The 14,841-nt window shown below is 41.6% G+C and overlaps 1 protein-coding gene across 11 annotated transcripts in view; it reads left to right on the forward strand.

Annotated features, from left to right (window-relative positions):
• The window catches only part of LOC128703633 (band 7 protein AGAP004871), a 478,066-nt gene that overhangs the window by 363,691 nt on the left and 99,534 nt on the right, over window positions 1-14,841 (forward strand). For 5 of the 11 annotated variants that reach the window (XM_070101317.1, XM_070101321.1, XM_070101320.1 and 2 more), the window contains exons 3-4: window positions 4,492-4,647; window positions 13,567-13,664. In XM_070101317.1, coding sequence (XP_069957418.1) covers window positions 4,492-4,647; window positions 13,567-13,664 — 254 coding nt within the window. Of the gene's footprint in view, window positions 1-4,491; window positions 4,648-5,610; window positions 5,709-9,684; window positions 9,783-13,566; window positions 13,665-14,841 lie in introns of all 11 variants that reach the window. The other 6 variants (XM_070101319.1, XM_070101316.1, XM_070101314.1 and 3 more) reach the window with 3 other exon arrangements.

Consider the following 14,841-nt stretch of genomic DNA (forward strand, 5'->3'; position numbering starts at 1 on the left):
CCAGACTGAGGGACTGACCACCTCAAAACTTTAAGGGTGATGGACTGATTACATCGTCTTCAAGTATCTTCTGCTTCTATCAACTTTTCTGTAGTCGACTGAAGAAGCCTACTGTGTAGGCGAAACGTTTCGAAATAAAGATACCTAACTGTTGCATATGTGTCTTACCTAACAACCTGTCGGTATTTTAAACCATTTTATTGTTCACTTCAGTCCCTTACTAGGGGCAGTAAAGAGGTTTATCATAAAACCTCATAAAATATTTACTGGTTTAAACTTATTACCTTTCCCTGAAACTCAGTCAATTCTTCACAAAATGAGTTCCATTTCTGCCACTGAGTTGGATGTGAATGAGATTGCATGAGAACGAGAGAGCAGGCAGGCGGATGGTCGCTCGGGTGGGCGAGTGGGTGGGCGGGCGAGTGGGTGGGCGGGCGGGCGAGTGGGTGGGCGAGAAAGCATGTGGTGAGCTTTATACACACACAGCAGTCATAAATAAAAGATACACCCATATCTTGTTTGTTATTGTTTTAAAACACCGGAATGAACACTGGAATAAACAATTTGTTTGATCTTCTCGTGTCTGTATACCTGTTTATCTCCCTCCCAGCCTCCCTTCACTTACCCCTTTCCTTTCCTCCCTCCATCCCCTTCCTTATTCTCTCTCTCTCTCTCTCTCTCTCTCTCTCTCTCTCTCTCTCTCTCTCTCTCTCTCTCTCTCTCTCTCTCTCTCTCTCTCTCCCTCTCCCTCTCTCCCTCTCCCTCTCTCTCTCTCTCTCTCTCTCTCCCTCTCTCTCTTCCCTCCCTCTCTTCCCTCCCTCTCTCTTCCCTCCCTCTCTCTTCCCTCCCTCTCTCTTCCCTCCCTCTCTCTTCCCTCCCTCTCTCTTCCCTCCTCTCTCTTCCCTCCCTCTCTCTTCCCTCCCTCTCTCTTCCCTCCCTCTCTCTTCCCTCCCTCTCTCTTCCCTCCCTCTCTCTTCCCTCCCTCTCTCTTCCCTCCCTCTCTCTTCCCTCCCTCTCTCTTCCCTCCCTCTCTCTTCCCTCCCTCTCTCTCTCTCCTCTCTCTCTCTTCCCTCTCTCTCTCTCTCTCTCTTCCCTCTCTCTCTTCCCTCTCTCTCTCTCTCTCTTCCCTCCCTCTCTCTCTTCCCTCTCTCTCTCTTCCCTCTCTCTTCCCTCCCTCTCTCTCTTCCCTCTCTCTCTCGTCCCTCTCTCTTCCCTCTCTCTCTCTTCCCTCCCTCTCTCTTCCCTCCCTCTCTCTCCCTCCCTCTCTCTCCCTCCCTCTCTTCCCTCCCTCCCTCTCTCTCGTCCCTCTCTCTCTCTTCCCTCTCTCTTCCCTCTCTCTCTCTCTTCCCTCTCTCTCTCTCTCTCTCTCTCTTCCCTCTCTCTTCCCTCTCTCTCTCTCTCTCTCTTCCCTCTCTCTCTTCCCTCTCTCTCTTCCCTCTCTCTCTCTTCCCTCCCTCTCTCTTCCCTCCCTCTCTCTCCCTCCCTCTCTCTCCCTCCCTCTCTTCCCTCCCTCCCTCTCTCTCTCTCTCTCTCTCTCTCTCTCTCTCTCTCTCTCTCTCTCTCTCTCTCTCTCTCTCTCTCTCTCTCACTCGGCCATGAGTCGACTGTCACCAAGGGATACATTCCATCAGCATATGTTGGCTCGTCACTGCACCAGCTGTCATACATCTCTGCTTCTTCAGACGTTCTTCTGTATACGTTCTCTAGTCATTCTGCACTTGTTTGTGTGTCTGGATGTCTGTGTTTACATCCTCCTCTTCCTCTCTTCTTCCTCCTCCCTCTCTAACTATTTTGATTCCTAAAAGTCATTAGCACCAGTTTTTGGGTCAATTAGATACTCTCAGTCAAAATGACTTAAATCCTTAGAGCAAAAACTCTCAGTGAACTCAGATATAAACACCAACAGACACACGTCTTGCTGTATATGCACAGAGATATGTGCTTCTCTGTGTAGGTAAACTGAGAAGCATACATCTCTGTGTACACACACAAAAACATTTCCTTGCATAAACAAAAGAATTTAAAAAAAAAGCTGTATTTTTAATCAACTCATACGGGATGCCAGTGTCTCAAATTTTATAACAAAATGTACTGGGGGATCTTAATGGATTAACCAGACAATAACAACTCCTCCTAAATTGTTTACTGCTGATGTTTGAGGATAGGGGGGGGGGTTGGAGGGGAAGACACCTGTCACCTTTCACCGAACACTTAGACAGTCTTCCGCATTAGGTTTGCGAGGCACTGTGTAAGTTCACCGGTACTGAAGCCTCGTGATCATAGCACATCAGGACACAGAAGGTTGTGAGGCGCTATGGAACAGTGAGGAAGTCATTGAAAGTTTTCACATGTACTTGAAGACTCCATAAGAGCCGAAAAATTGTTAGAATAAACGCAGCGAGGCACTCTTAAACTTACAGAGGCACTGTTAAACGCAGGGTGGCACTGTTGAACAGAGAGACACTTAAAAGCAGCGAGGAACTGCTGAGTGCAGATAAGTAATCAAGAGGTCTAAGGGGGAAACTGTGGAGGTTCATCAGTTGGTTAGGTGCACAAGGTTGTGTTTGGACTTGCAAGGTTGTTGTGGAGGTTCTGTGAAGGGTCGCTGTACGAGTCCGTTGGGAGCGCAGGGTACTGTGGAATCTGCGAGGGTCTGTTAAGGAGCGCAGAGTACTGTGGAGTCTAGGAGGGCGGGTGTGGAAGTCGACGGGGATATTGCGGAGGTTGGCCAGGCACTGTGGACTCCCTGGAGGTAAATACATATTCAAGGCGAGCTCGAGATTACTGTTTTAAGAGAGCTGATGCACAAGTCGAGTGCCCCAGGCGTCTCTGATGGGACTCCCAGACTGGTCCAATATACTCGCAAACTCTTGTGGGTAAAACTTCCCCGTCTGTTTATTTTTTTTTTTAACCTTTCTCTTCTCTGCCTTTCCATGTCTGCTATCTCCTATCAGTCTCTGGGAGAAATAAAAAAAAATTCTATGTATACTAGCCTATTTGTTTATTTGCTAATAATTTTTCAATGTGCTTCTTTTTTCTAAATAGATTTCTGTGAGCCCTTTTATTTGTCTGTGGTCTTCCCTACCTCTCTTTTTCTCTCTCTCGGTTTATATCTGTACTTAACTCTGTCAAGTAGATAAGATTCGGTAGATAAATGGTTCAGAAAACCATCGACCCCAGGTTGAGGGACTAATTTTCTCACACTTCTGATCTTCCACCATTCTTCTCTATTCAGGACCGAGGAAGCCACTGGCTGGTGAAACGTTTCCAGTATAAAGATACCCAAGCGTTGCACAAGTGTCTCATTCATTAGATAAGACACAATTTTGCCACCAGACTACTCTCCTTGTGTTAACAAATTGTTAGTCCCGCTGTTAGCGGATTAGCGGAACTATGCCCACCACTGCCCTACTCTGCAGATTGTTCCACGCATGACACGTTTTTGAAAACCAGTACTTACCTACGTTTCTAAATCTAAATTTATTTAATTTAAAACCCTTATTTCTGGTTCTTACTTGATTCGACATTATCTGTACTTTATGTATATACATCGCCTTTGTTTACTATGCAGACGATACTAGAACTCGTATAAGAGGAATATCCTCCGCGGCCACAGTAGATCCATAACCCGACGTAAACCAGGTGTGTTTTGAGGAAATTAAGTATTCTTGACTAGTGGTATATACGTAATACGCTGCCTTAATGATCACAGTTCAGCCGTTAGGCTTTAGACTAAAGCCTGGACCAAAGCTAACTGCACCTAAACTTACCCCACGTTACCTAAGTTTACCTATTTACCTTCTCACCTAACCTAAGCTTAAATAATATAATCTAATGTTATCTCAGATAACTGACCATGACCTAACCTCACTTAGCTTAACTAAATCAAGCGTATTTAATCCTAGGCCAAAATAGTTTATCCTATCAGTATAACCTAACTAAACCTAACATGCTCTAACTTAACTTATTCTAAACTATTCTTGTTTAATCTTCACTAATCTACGCTTACCTAACTAAACCTAATTTATCCAAACCTACCCTAACCTAATCTTAACCGCATGTTAGACTTAAACACTCACTACACAAATAACCCGCACATAAAAGAGAGAAGCTTACGACGACGTTTCGGTCCGACTTGAACCATTGACAAAGTCGGACCGAAACGTCGTCGTAAGCTTCTCTCTTTTATGTGCGGGTTATTTGTGTATTGTTCCAGTCACGGTATTGTGCCTTTTTGTTATTTATTTTTAAACAGTCACATTCCCACTGATTTACCCCTCACCGGGGGGTGTCCTTAAAAATATACAGTAAGCTGAGGTAAGCTTTGGCCTAATCAGACGACATTTACCTGCGATGTCGTGTAACTGTAGTCTACGAAGCCCCGCTAAGCCTTCCCTTTCTTCCTCTCTATCTGCCAGTCATGGTTCCTCGTCCGCAAATTTTGTGTGGTTTTCCTAGGATTCTCCACCTCACTACGTCTCTCTCTTCTAGGTAGTGCAAGAGTACGAGCGAGCGGTCATCTTCCGACTCGGTCGTCTCTTAAAGGGAGGTGCCAAGGGCCCAGGAATCTTTTTCGTCATCCCCTGCATCGACTCCTACAGGAAGGTCGACCTTCGAACTGTTTCCTTCGACGTTCCCCCGCAAGAGGTAAGCACTCAGGTCTTGGCATGCCCAAGTTTGCTCTCCTTTGAATATTTTTCTATTGTCTACTAAATGAAATCATATAATTCATTTTGGGAGAAGCTTTCAGCTACATTATCTTTAAACATTCTTTATTATTACAGATAATTTCACCCCTCAAATGATTTGAGAGAAAAAATAAGGATATTACCAAGAACCTGAAGTCTACTCAATAATTCTCCTTTTTCTTTTAGCTTGCAGCAGTTGCGGTCAAGCTGGTGCTTCTCAGTCTGTGTATTATGTTCTGGAAAACAATAATATATATATATATATCGTTCTTGCAGGATAACTGCAAATCAGGCAAACAAATATTTCTTCTGTCGAGTCCACATGAGTATAAGGGCATCGTACCATGAGTAGTGAGTTATTCCTGGAATTTTTACCACCAGGTCTAACTATAACTCAATCAGTATTATTAGGATGAGTGTTGAGTAGTTTCTTGGGATCGTTGCTACCAGGTCCAACTGTACCCAACTAGTCTCATAATAACATTGCTTTGTCAGTAGATTTATTATTGTGTCGGTGACTTTGAGAGAAGGCTGACCCTCTGTTAGAAGGAGTTTACTCACCAGTTGAATTCTTAATCCACTTAATACAGTCCTGAGAGACTCATCAGACGGTCCAAGTGCTTATAGTCACTGATAAAGTCATCCATTGTTTCTTTAGTCATGACTGTAGGACCTACTCACATATTGTCACTAACAATTGAGTAATTATAGGTTAACTAACTACCAGGCCAACCCGTTTACTTCGACCCTCCCACACCATCTCTCCTCTGCCCCATTCTTTCTCCACACCTCCCGTCACCTCAATGTCTCCCCCTCCTACATACTCCCTCCCCTCTCTTAGCTCGCATTCTACGGGACGTCCACTAGCCTCCCCCTCCCTTCCCCTACTGACACTCCCACTATTAACTCTTCCCACATAAAGATCCTGTCCCTGGATTCGGTGTCAGTAACTGTAGACGCTGTCATCTACATGCGGGTGTGCAGTGCCATCAACGCTGAAACCAACGTTGACGATTACAGGTGCCCTTGCCTGAGAGGTCCTTCCCCTGTCATACTTCGCTGTTTAGTCGCTCACACTGCTAGAGAGGCCCCGGCTGCCCTCCTGCAAGCCATCTGCCAGGCCCTTTTCAGTTTTATTTTCTTTAAACAGTGATGATGTAAATTAGATGACTCTCGTAAGAATTTATTAATTAATTGCAATACTCTGTACATCACAAACTTGGACTTGCAAGTTGACTTGAATTATCTCTTATTTTTCTGCCTCAAACTTAGCATGAAGAAGATAAATGGTATAAAATACCGACACGATGGAAAAATAAAAAATGAAGTATAATGCTTTGTTTCATTGACTACATTTCGCCCACACAGTAGGATTTATCAAGTCACAAACAGATCTGCTTGTGGCTTGATAAGTCCACTGTGTGGGCGAAACGTTGTCAATAAAGTATCACATTATACCGCATTTGTGTTTGTTTTTCCAACTTAGAGTGAACTTATCAACGTTTTAACCTGCACTGCCAGACGTTAGCTACCCAGTCATGTAGTTTTGATTTTTTGGTAGCTAACTCTTGCTAATTAAGGTTAGGTTATTTTAACCTAACCTAAACGTGAATAGCAAAGAATTTTGTCGCTTTTTCGATCTCCCAGAACTGGGCGTTGGAGGACAGGGTTAAATGGGAGATCAAGATCCAAGTTCGTGCCTTTTTACGTCATTGTGATTAATTCATAAATTTCAAGACGAGCTGGTGAATGTGTCTCTTTGGTTTAACACTAAAATAGATATTTTGGCTTTATGGATTTATGTAAATACTCTTGCATATAAACTTTTTTTTGGTTCCATTATTAATCACGAAGATCAAAAAAGTGGCATTATTATTGTGCCTTTGTGATGGCTCGCACACCAGCTGCACACCTCGCTCCTTTCCCTCAACCAGTCGAAGGAATCTACAGTGAAAAATAAATGTAAATCTGAGAGTGAACGAATAGTTCCGATACATAAACACGAGTATTTTGTACAACAGAAAATGGGTTTCAAAAGTAAAATAATCGGTGTTTGAATGCATGTCAGGTGTCTCGTAGAGTAATCTGCCGAGTAAGGAAACAGAGGCTAAGAGATTGGGTAGCTTTAAAAAGAAATATGGTAGGATAAACTATACCACGGGCGGGGTTAGGACCCGTGATCAAAGTGTTTAACGACTCTCTGATCGCAGGTTCTAACCCCGCCCGTGGTACGGTTTGTAATCGCGTCATTACGATTTCGTGAGTCATGTCGAGATAGTATAAATATACGAGTGAAAAGGGCTGGGTTTGGTAAGTCCCTGAGGCATTGAAGCAAATTCTTGGGTAGCTGCGGGAAAGGGTTGGACAGACGCGTGGGTGGGAGTGGATAATTTTGATAAGGACTTGCCTTGTTTGGGCCAGTAGGCCTGCTGCAGTGCTCCTCCAGTCACATGTTCTCTCCGCGTCTAGTTAATGGGCGAAAATCAGATTTGATCAAAGAAAGAAAATAGTAGTTACAGATCTTTAGATCAGGAGCCCTTCCCTCGAAGGGTTTGGTGCTGCATCAGTCTAAAGGAATGTAATTCTTCCAGTGCCCATAGGACGTGTTTCCTGATGAGGAATTTGGAGGAAACAAGGATTTCTTTTTGTCCAAGAGTCAATGAGGATTTCTTCAGCAATTTTTCTTTGGGAACTGCCAGTATTTTACTTGTTAAAAATATTGAAAAAAAAATCGATGAAAACGTAAAAATATTGCGGAACATCAAGAATTTTTCATTTCATTAAAAACATTAAATTTTTACCAACTCGTCTCCTTAAAATGCAATTTAATTAAAACGTAAAAATTTACTTGTTTCTACATCTGCGTCTTTCATGGGAGAAGAAATTTGATGTGAAACAAAATTTGGACCACAAGAAGCATCTTGCATCATAAGAAAGTCTGCTCTCTATCCCACCTGTGATACATCACTAAGACTGTACATTAAGCACAACATTTTTGAGACATCAGACATGCGTTCAGATCGTTGGTTTTACTTTCTATACCAAAGTGTACGTACAATATACTCTATTTTGAAATATTTTGGTCACACCTTGTATTTTAGGCAAGGCTGAAGACTCATAATTTAAGAGACAGATTTTGGAAGGGCGCTTAAGGCAGCCCAGAGCTCAGAAAGGGGTAGGGGTGATAGGGGAAGGGGTAGGTGGTTAGAAAGCACCCCAAGAGAACGAGAAGAGGAAAAGGGTATTGGGATATGGAGCTGGAGGAGGTTGAAAGGTATCCTGGAAGAACAACAACAAAAAAAAAAGGTATAAAAAAAAAAGTTTTTTGCGGAAAGGGTGGGAGGGTGAGTGAGAAAGGGAAAGGGGTGTGGATGTAGAAGTGTTGAGAGGAAGCTGCAAGAAACTCTTAAAGGTTAAATTAAGCGCCTCTTCCGAGTCTGTATCTTGGTGCTGCCTTCGACTGCATCATCCCTGGAGCTTCACTGAGGGACACAGCCTGTGGATTATCTTGCCTCTGGGGCTCGGTTGCCCTCCATATGGGCCATCAGTCTGACGTCTAAAATCTACACACTGTGACGAATAAGAAAAACAAAAGAGTCAACATGATTTGGGGTGGACTGACCGAACAGTCGTAAAGAGAATTATCAAGGAGATTACAGCGCCGTCCTGACCCTCGAGGGTGAAGTACGACTACGCTCAATCCAACTCTCCCTACAAAGCATCATCTAGGAATCTTTATTGGTGAAAGTAAATAGAATGAAGGTAGCAGAGCGTACTTCTCCAGCGAGGAAGGGGCCCCGGCAGGAAGGTGTTTGCATGCCGTGAACCCAACTCACACGCTCAGCACCCTCCCTTCGTTCTGGAGTTTGTCTCTGTTATTTCCGTTCCTCAACACCACCCACCACATCCGTCCTGTATAATTTTTTTTGAGTTAATGTCCCTTTTCCTTTTATACTATTAATTAGCCCTAAGAGAGAGTAAATGTTAAATCAATTTACGTTTAAAATCTTTTGAGAAAAAATGTGGAGTTGGAATAAAGAAAATATAAATCGCAGAGTTTACTTCCCATTTTCGATTTTTTTCTTATGTGTGTTGTGCAAATTTGTTTCTCATGATTCAAATCTGAAAATTATATATATATATATATATATATATATATATATATATATATATATATATATATATATATATATATATATATATATGTGTGTGTGTGTGTGTGTGCATTTATTTTGTTAATGTAGAGAATTCATATTCCTAGAAACCTTTTCTTTTCGTGTCATAATTGGGGACCAAAATAATTTCTGTCTTACATTTTTTCAAAATTATAAATACTATTGAGATATAAAAAAATCTAATTCTTATAATATCTTATTTTGTTTTGTGATTATTTGGAAACTTTGTGTGTGTATGTGTGTGTGTATGTATATATATATATATATATATATATATATATATATATATATATATATATATATATATATATATATATATATATATATATATATATATATATCTTAACAGGTATTTTCCCTGCTATTCCTTTTTGTAGTCAGTTCCGCCGTAGATGTGAAGGAGTCAGCTGGAAGGGAGGTCACTAGTGGCTGCCAGCAGGTTCTTGATCACGTCTGTCATTCAGGGTCTTATTTCCTCCCCTATTTGTTTTTTTAATCTACAAATGATCTCTCTTTTTTCACTTAGATTAGAGTGTGTACCTTTCCGTGTTGGTGTGTGAGCGCGAGTCTGTGCGTGTGGCAGGTATCGACCTGCCTGAGGGTGACTCCGTGGTCACCTTAACTCTGCTCGTCTCTCAGTCCTGTGTAGCAACCTTCTCTCTCTTAATTTTCCCCCTCTCCCTTGTATCTTATAATACCTAGACCCATTTATAATAATTTCAAGATGCAAGGCCATCCTTGTGCCCGTAATTTTGAGTGATGGTGGAGGTGTCTTGTATCCTCCCCCTCTGACAAGAGTCTAACACACTCCCCCTCCCAAGATCCTGTCACTCGACTCTGTACCGGTGTCTGTGGAAGCCGTCATCTACTTGCGAGTGTGCAACCCCACCAATGCTGAGACCAACGTAGATGACTACAGGTGCTCCCTCACCTGACACCCAACCATTTTTTTTAATTCTTTGTTTTAGATGCTCCTTATTTTATACACCTACCACAGCGGATGGGTCGAATCTATGATCCACCAGCCATCCAAGCGGGTGTGCTCTATTAGGCTATGATAAACCAAGCTTGCTGGCTAGCTAGTGGCTACTCTCTCAACCCCCTATCCTGGACCTCGCGAAGTGCCCAAGACAAGATGGTCTTGTTTAAGGATAAAGTAGAAAGGACAAATACTGCCAAATCTCGTTTGCTCACGAGAGACTCCTTACACTTGTGGCTGTCACTTCGACGAGGTCCTTCAGGTTCTGCTTCTCTGCCCTTGTGTTTCCTTCCATTTGTGGCAAGAAGACTCACACTCGCTCATACACACGCCCAGGTCATGTGGGATGACCTGTGGTCACCTGGTGATGCAGACCCATAGACGATTCCACCAAGACGTTAATCAACACCAAGATATTACTACTACTACTACTACTACTGTTACTACTACTACTATTACATTTCCCGTAATTCCGGCCACGCCCACTCAAAGAGAGACTTGAGTCAAGGACACAAATTTTCTGTTGACAATTTCTACAATACATTTTCACTAGTTGAGCCCCGAGCGATGTACAGTCTCGCCTGAGTGGACTCTGGCTCATGAGCTAGAGTCCAACCAGCCGAGGCCGCCCCTCCCCGGCGCTATTAAAGTTTATATAAAATCATCCGCTTTCCTGCTACATGTCGGGTTATGCGTGGGTTAGGGGTTGGGGTTTTATACCACCCCCACCCCCTCGTCCCACGCCACCAACCACCTCCACAGTTCCCAGAGGCTGGGAGTGTGTTGCCTGAGATACTCCCCCCTCCTCCACACACACACACATACACACACACACATACACACACACACATACACACATACACACATACACACACACACACACACACACACACACACACACACACATTCATACACAATTCATACTAGTACAACAAATGGCATTTCGTGTGTGTAATGCATTTTCCTCCACATAAATGGCTTCACGTATAAAGTCCACTACCTATTTAAAAAAATTATGGGTAACAATAATAAAATCTCCCGAGACAGTATTTACAGGCAACACTTTGCTCTTAGCCTCTGAGAGAGAGAGAGAGAGAGAGAGAGAGTTGGGGTATACCATACTTTTTACCTCCCATCTCCTTTTACGCCTACCCTCAACGTTTCCCCTACCACCCATTAAGGGCCCACTCTTCTCTAAGAGCACATTTCCTAAAGGGAGCACAATCCCCCTAAGATCACACTCTTTAAGGGTTCGTCGGCTTAACACAGTGGGCGCGGCCGGACACTCTGCATGCTCGGTGATCCTTCGTCTCACACGCTAAGCACCGTTGTTGATTATTTTCTTCGTTCCGCGTCTGTTCTTTTGGTTTCATTTATTAACAAACCACGGAACGAGGTGGGGTTTGAACCTATGGCAAGTGAGTCCTAAAACTCCAGGCCAGGAGTTTTAGGGCTCACTCGCCATGGATTCAAATCCCGCCCGTTCCATGGTTTGTTTGTAATCGTGTTTTTACGATTTCATTTATTGTTGCTTCCGTTCCTCAACATCACATGTGTCATTTGTTCCGTTCCTTCAGTCCCTCCTCTCCAGCAGACACTCGAGCGATTGTAGACTCTTTCATGTCCATGTTCTCAACAATGATAAACCCCTTTGTTGTAGTTAAAACCATGGTGGCGTAGTTAATAAACATGTAGTTATAACCTTTGGAAGCTCTAGGGTAGGGCGGCTTGTGGGTAAGGGTAACCTGCACCATATTACAGCATCAGATAATAACATCACTTCCCTAACTCTCCTATTTGTACTTAGCTAAGACAGAGTCCACTGAGCTGGCTGCGGGAACCAGTACACACTAAAATATATGCCTAAACAATCATTTATTTCTTTAATCACACCCAAAAATAAATAATCTATAAACATAATTTTTTCTGTTATAAATATCTCGGGAGATCTATGTGGGGTCTGTTCCAGCACAGCTTTCTTCTTATTTTTCGAGATCAAATCTGTTGATATTGATTCCAATCGTGTCAATGCCACATAAAGGAGCCCTCGCTTGTCTACTCAAGTTCTTCAGCAGTCTAGCAATCTTTAATGATAACAGATTTTCGTTACAGCTTTCACGTTCTCCCGATCACTTGCGGTCAGATGCTCCGCAGGTTGAGTAACTCTGCCTCCTCCCAAGATCTTCATTCTTAATCAGTAACACTCATTGAAAGTCGTCGACTGACCTGCGCAGTTCCCTCTTCTACAGCGTTCATCCACCTAAACAAATATATGACGTTCCAATGTTACGAGAAAACAGTTTTATACATTTTTTTTACCTACCTCGATTAACTAGCAATAAAATTTAAGGCAAATGAGATACTCGAGATAAAGTGGCAGAACCTATGACGTCTCAATCACAAAGAGTCAAGGAGGAGTAACTGTAGAGCAGCGATGATTACTTACATTTAAACCGTTAACAGCTAAGGAGTTACATTATTGTTATTATAATCAAAAAAGAAGCGCTAAGCCACAAGGACTATATAGCTAAGGAGTTACAGCAAGTAGGATAAACGGGAGTTCATGTCTAATTTGTTGACCAACAAGACCTAAGGAGGAGGAGCCAATGAAGTAAAAACGAGAAAATTAAAAACTTTTCAACTTGTAGAAAGTAAGGGAGAGAGGCCTAAAAAACACCATGATAGAGTCTACTCTCTTTACAGTACTAGCTTAAACCCAGCCCAAGAGAGCGAGAAAACTAATCATTTGAGATAAAGAGGATAAGGACAGAATACTTTGAAGCGAGTTTGACCTAAGAATCTTTTATATAAACAACGAACTCTGATCACTTAGACTGTTATATATATTAGACTACCTTAACAAAAGCAGTATTGTTATATTAAAACAAAAACGATAACCCCAGTGTTGAACTAACATCTGTGTAGCATAACACGTACAAGACCTGACACTCTATCTATAATAATTAAGAGTGGAAAATAGGGTTGATGATCTTAATAGCTTCACCTATTTTTTTTTTTTTTTTTTTTTTTTGGGGGGGGGGGGTGTCAGGTATGTACGTAATATTTTCATCCTCATCTGTGTCAGTTAGTGAGCAACAGTCGAAAAAATACTCTTGCACTTCTAGTCATATTTTGCCTCAGTCACAGTCAATGAATGGCAACCAAATTAAACGATATCCACGCTGCCCTCAGCACTGTATTTATATTCCACCAATCAGATAAACTCTTAAAGAATAAAAAAGGCATAATACCGTAACTGGAACGATAAAAGTAAACTCTTGCCTTTTACCTTCTGTCATCTCCTGCCACTTAAATTCGGTAATTCTAGTCTAGTTCACTCGTCATAACATGAATTAAATATAATTAGAAAACCTAAAGAAGAAATCTGACATTAACTAACTCACTGCCTATCTCAAAAGAAAGCCAAGAACTGACCCAAAATAATATGAAAAAAAAATGAAATTAAAAAAAGTAGCTAACCTAAAGAAGGCACATATTTTTTTTTATATTTTTTTTTAAATAAATTCTTCTTAAGAACACAGATTAACTTAAAATGGAAATCTGGTTTACAAATTTTTCTATATACCTTCCATGAACGCCACAACCTCACAAAAATATATCTATAATTATATATAAATGCATATATATAAGTAAACGGGAAATTTTGAATGAGTTGCACCTGGTTGCTACCAAGTTAACAAGTGTCCCGCCTCCTCCACCAAAGATCCTGTCCCTGGATTCGGTACCTGTGTCGGTGGAGGCGGTGATCTACCTACGAGTGAGGGATGCCACAGCGGCTGAAACCAACGTGGAAGATTACAGGTTCTCAATGCTCCCTCCCACAGTCTTTACACCCCCTGACTGTGGTGTCTTAGTCCTTGGCTCATGTCGCTCATATATATATATATATATACATATATATATACTGGACATTCCTATCGCAGTAACTTCTTATTTTATACATATATACTTAATATATAACCTTTATTATATAAGCCCAAGGACGAGTTAGTTCTTCCGTTTGCTTTGTTTCTCATTTGGCCCTTAATATAATATCACAATAAATAAGATATATATATTATATATTTAAGACTTTCATTTTCTGTTCACAGCTGTTTTTAGACTTTATTCCTTTGCACTCTGCTCAGTCTTTGTTATTCTTCTTTGATTTTTATTTCCATCCCCCCCCTCCCCAAATCTGTTAATTTGCTCGGGAGTTCAAGGAGTTAGCGTCAAGATCGGCATCTCTCCCTACCTCCCTTTCCCCTCCCTCTCTCCCTTTCCCCTCTCCCTCCCCCTTTTCCCCTCTGCCTACCTCCCCTTTCCCTTCCTCCCTCTTTCCCCTCTCCCTCCCTCCCGAATTCTCTCATAAGCCCACATAAAGCCATACAACGAGACTCTGCGTGCTAAAATCTCAGCTATTTCCTTCCTATGGCATTTTGAGAGACCTCTTTGTTTTGCGTGACGGAGATCACTTTGCTGGTGTCGTGACCCTCTGCACTGGCAACACTTTCTCTTAGTGGCAACACACCTTCCTTTATATGTCAACCCGAAAACTGTCAAGGCAAAATAGTTATCGCTCTTATGGCAACAAGTCTTAAAAATATATTACATCTTATTTTTTGCCTTCAATATACAGCTAATCAGGTCAGCAAACACCATACAGAATAAACAGTATACAGAATTAACAGTATACAGAATAAACAGTATACAGAATAAACAGTATACAGAATTAACAGTATACAAAATAAACAGTATACAGAATAAACAGTATACAGAATTAACAGTATACAAAATAAACAGTATACAGAATAAACAGTATACAGAATAAACAGGATACAGAATAAACAGTATGCAGAATAAACAGTATGCAGAATAAACAGTATGCAGAATAAACAGAATACAGAATAAACAGTATACAAAATAAACAGAATACAAAATAAACAGTATACAAAATAAACAGAATACAGAATAAACAGTATACAAAATAAACAGTATT

This window comes from Cherax quadricarinatus, chromosome 76 (genome assembly GCF_038502225.1).
Source record: "Cherax quadricarinatus isolate ZL_2023a chromosome 76, ASM3850222v1, whole genome shotgun sequence".
Lineage (NCBI taxonomy): Eukaryota > Metazoa > Arthropoda > Malacostraca > Decapoda > Parastacidae > Cherax > Cherax quadricarinatus.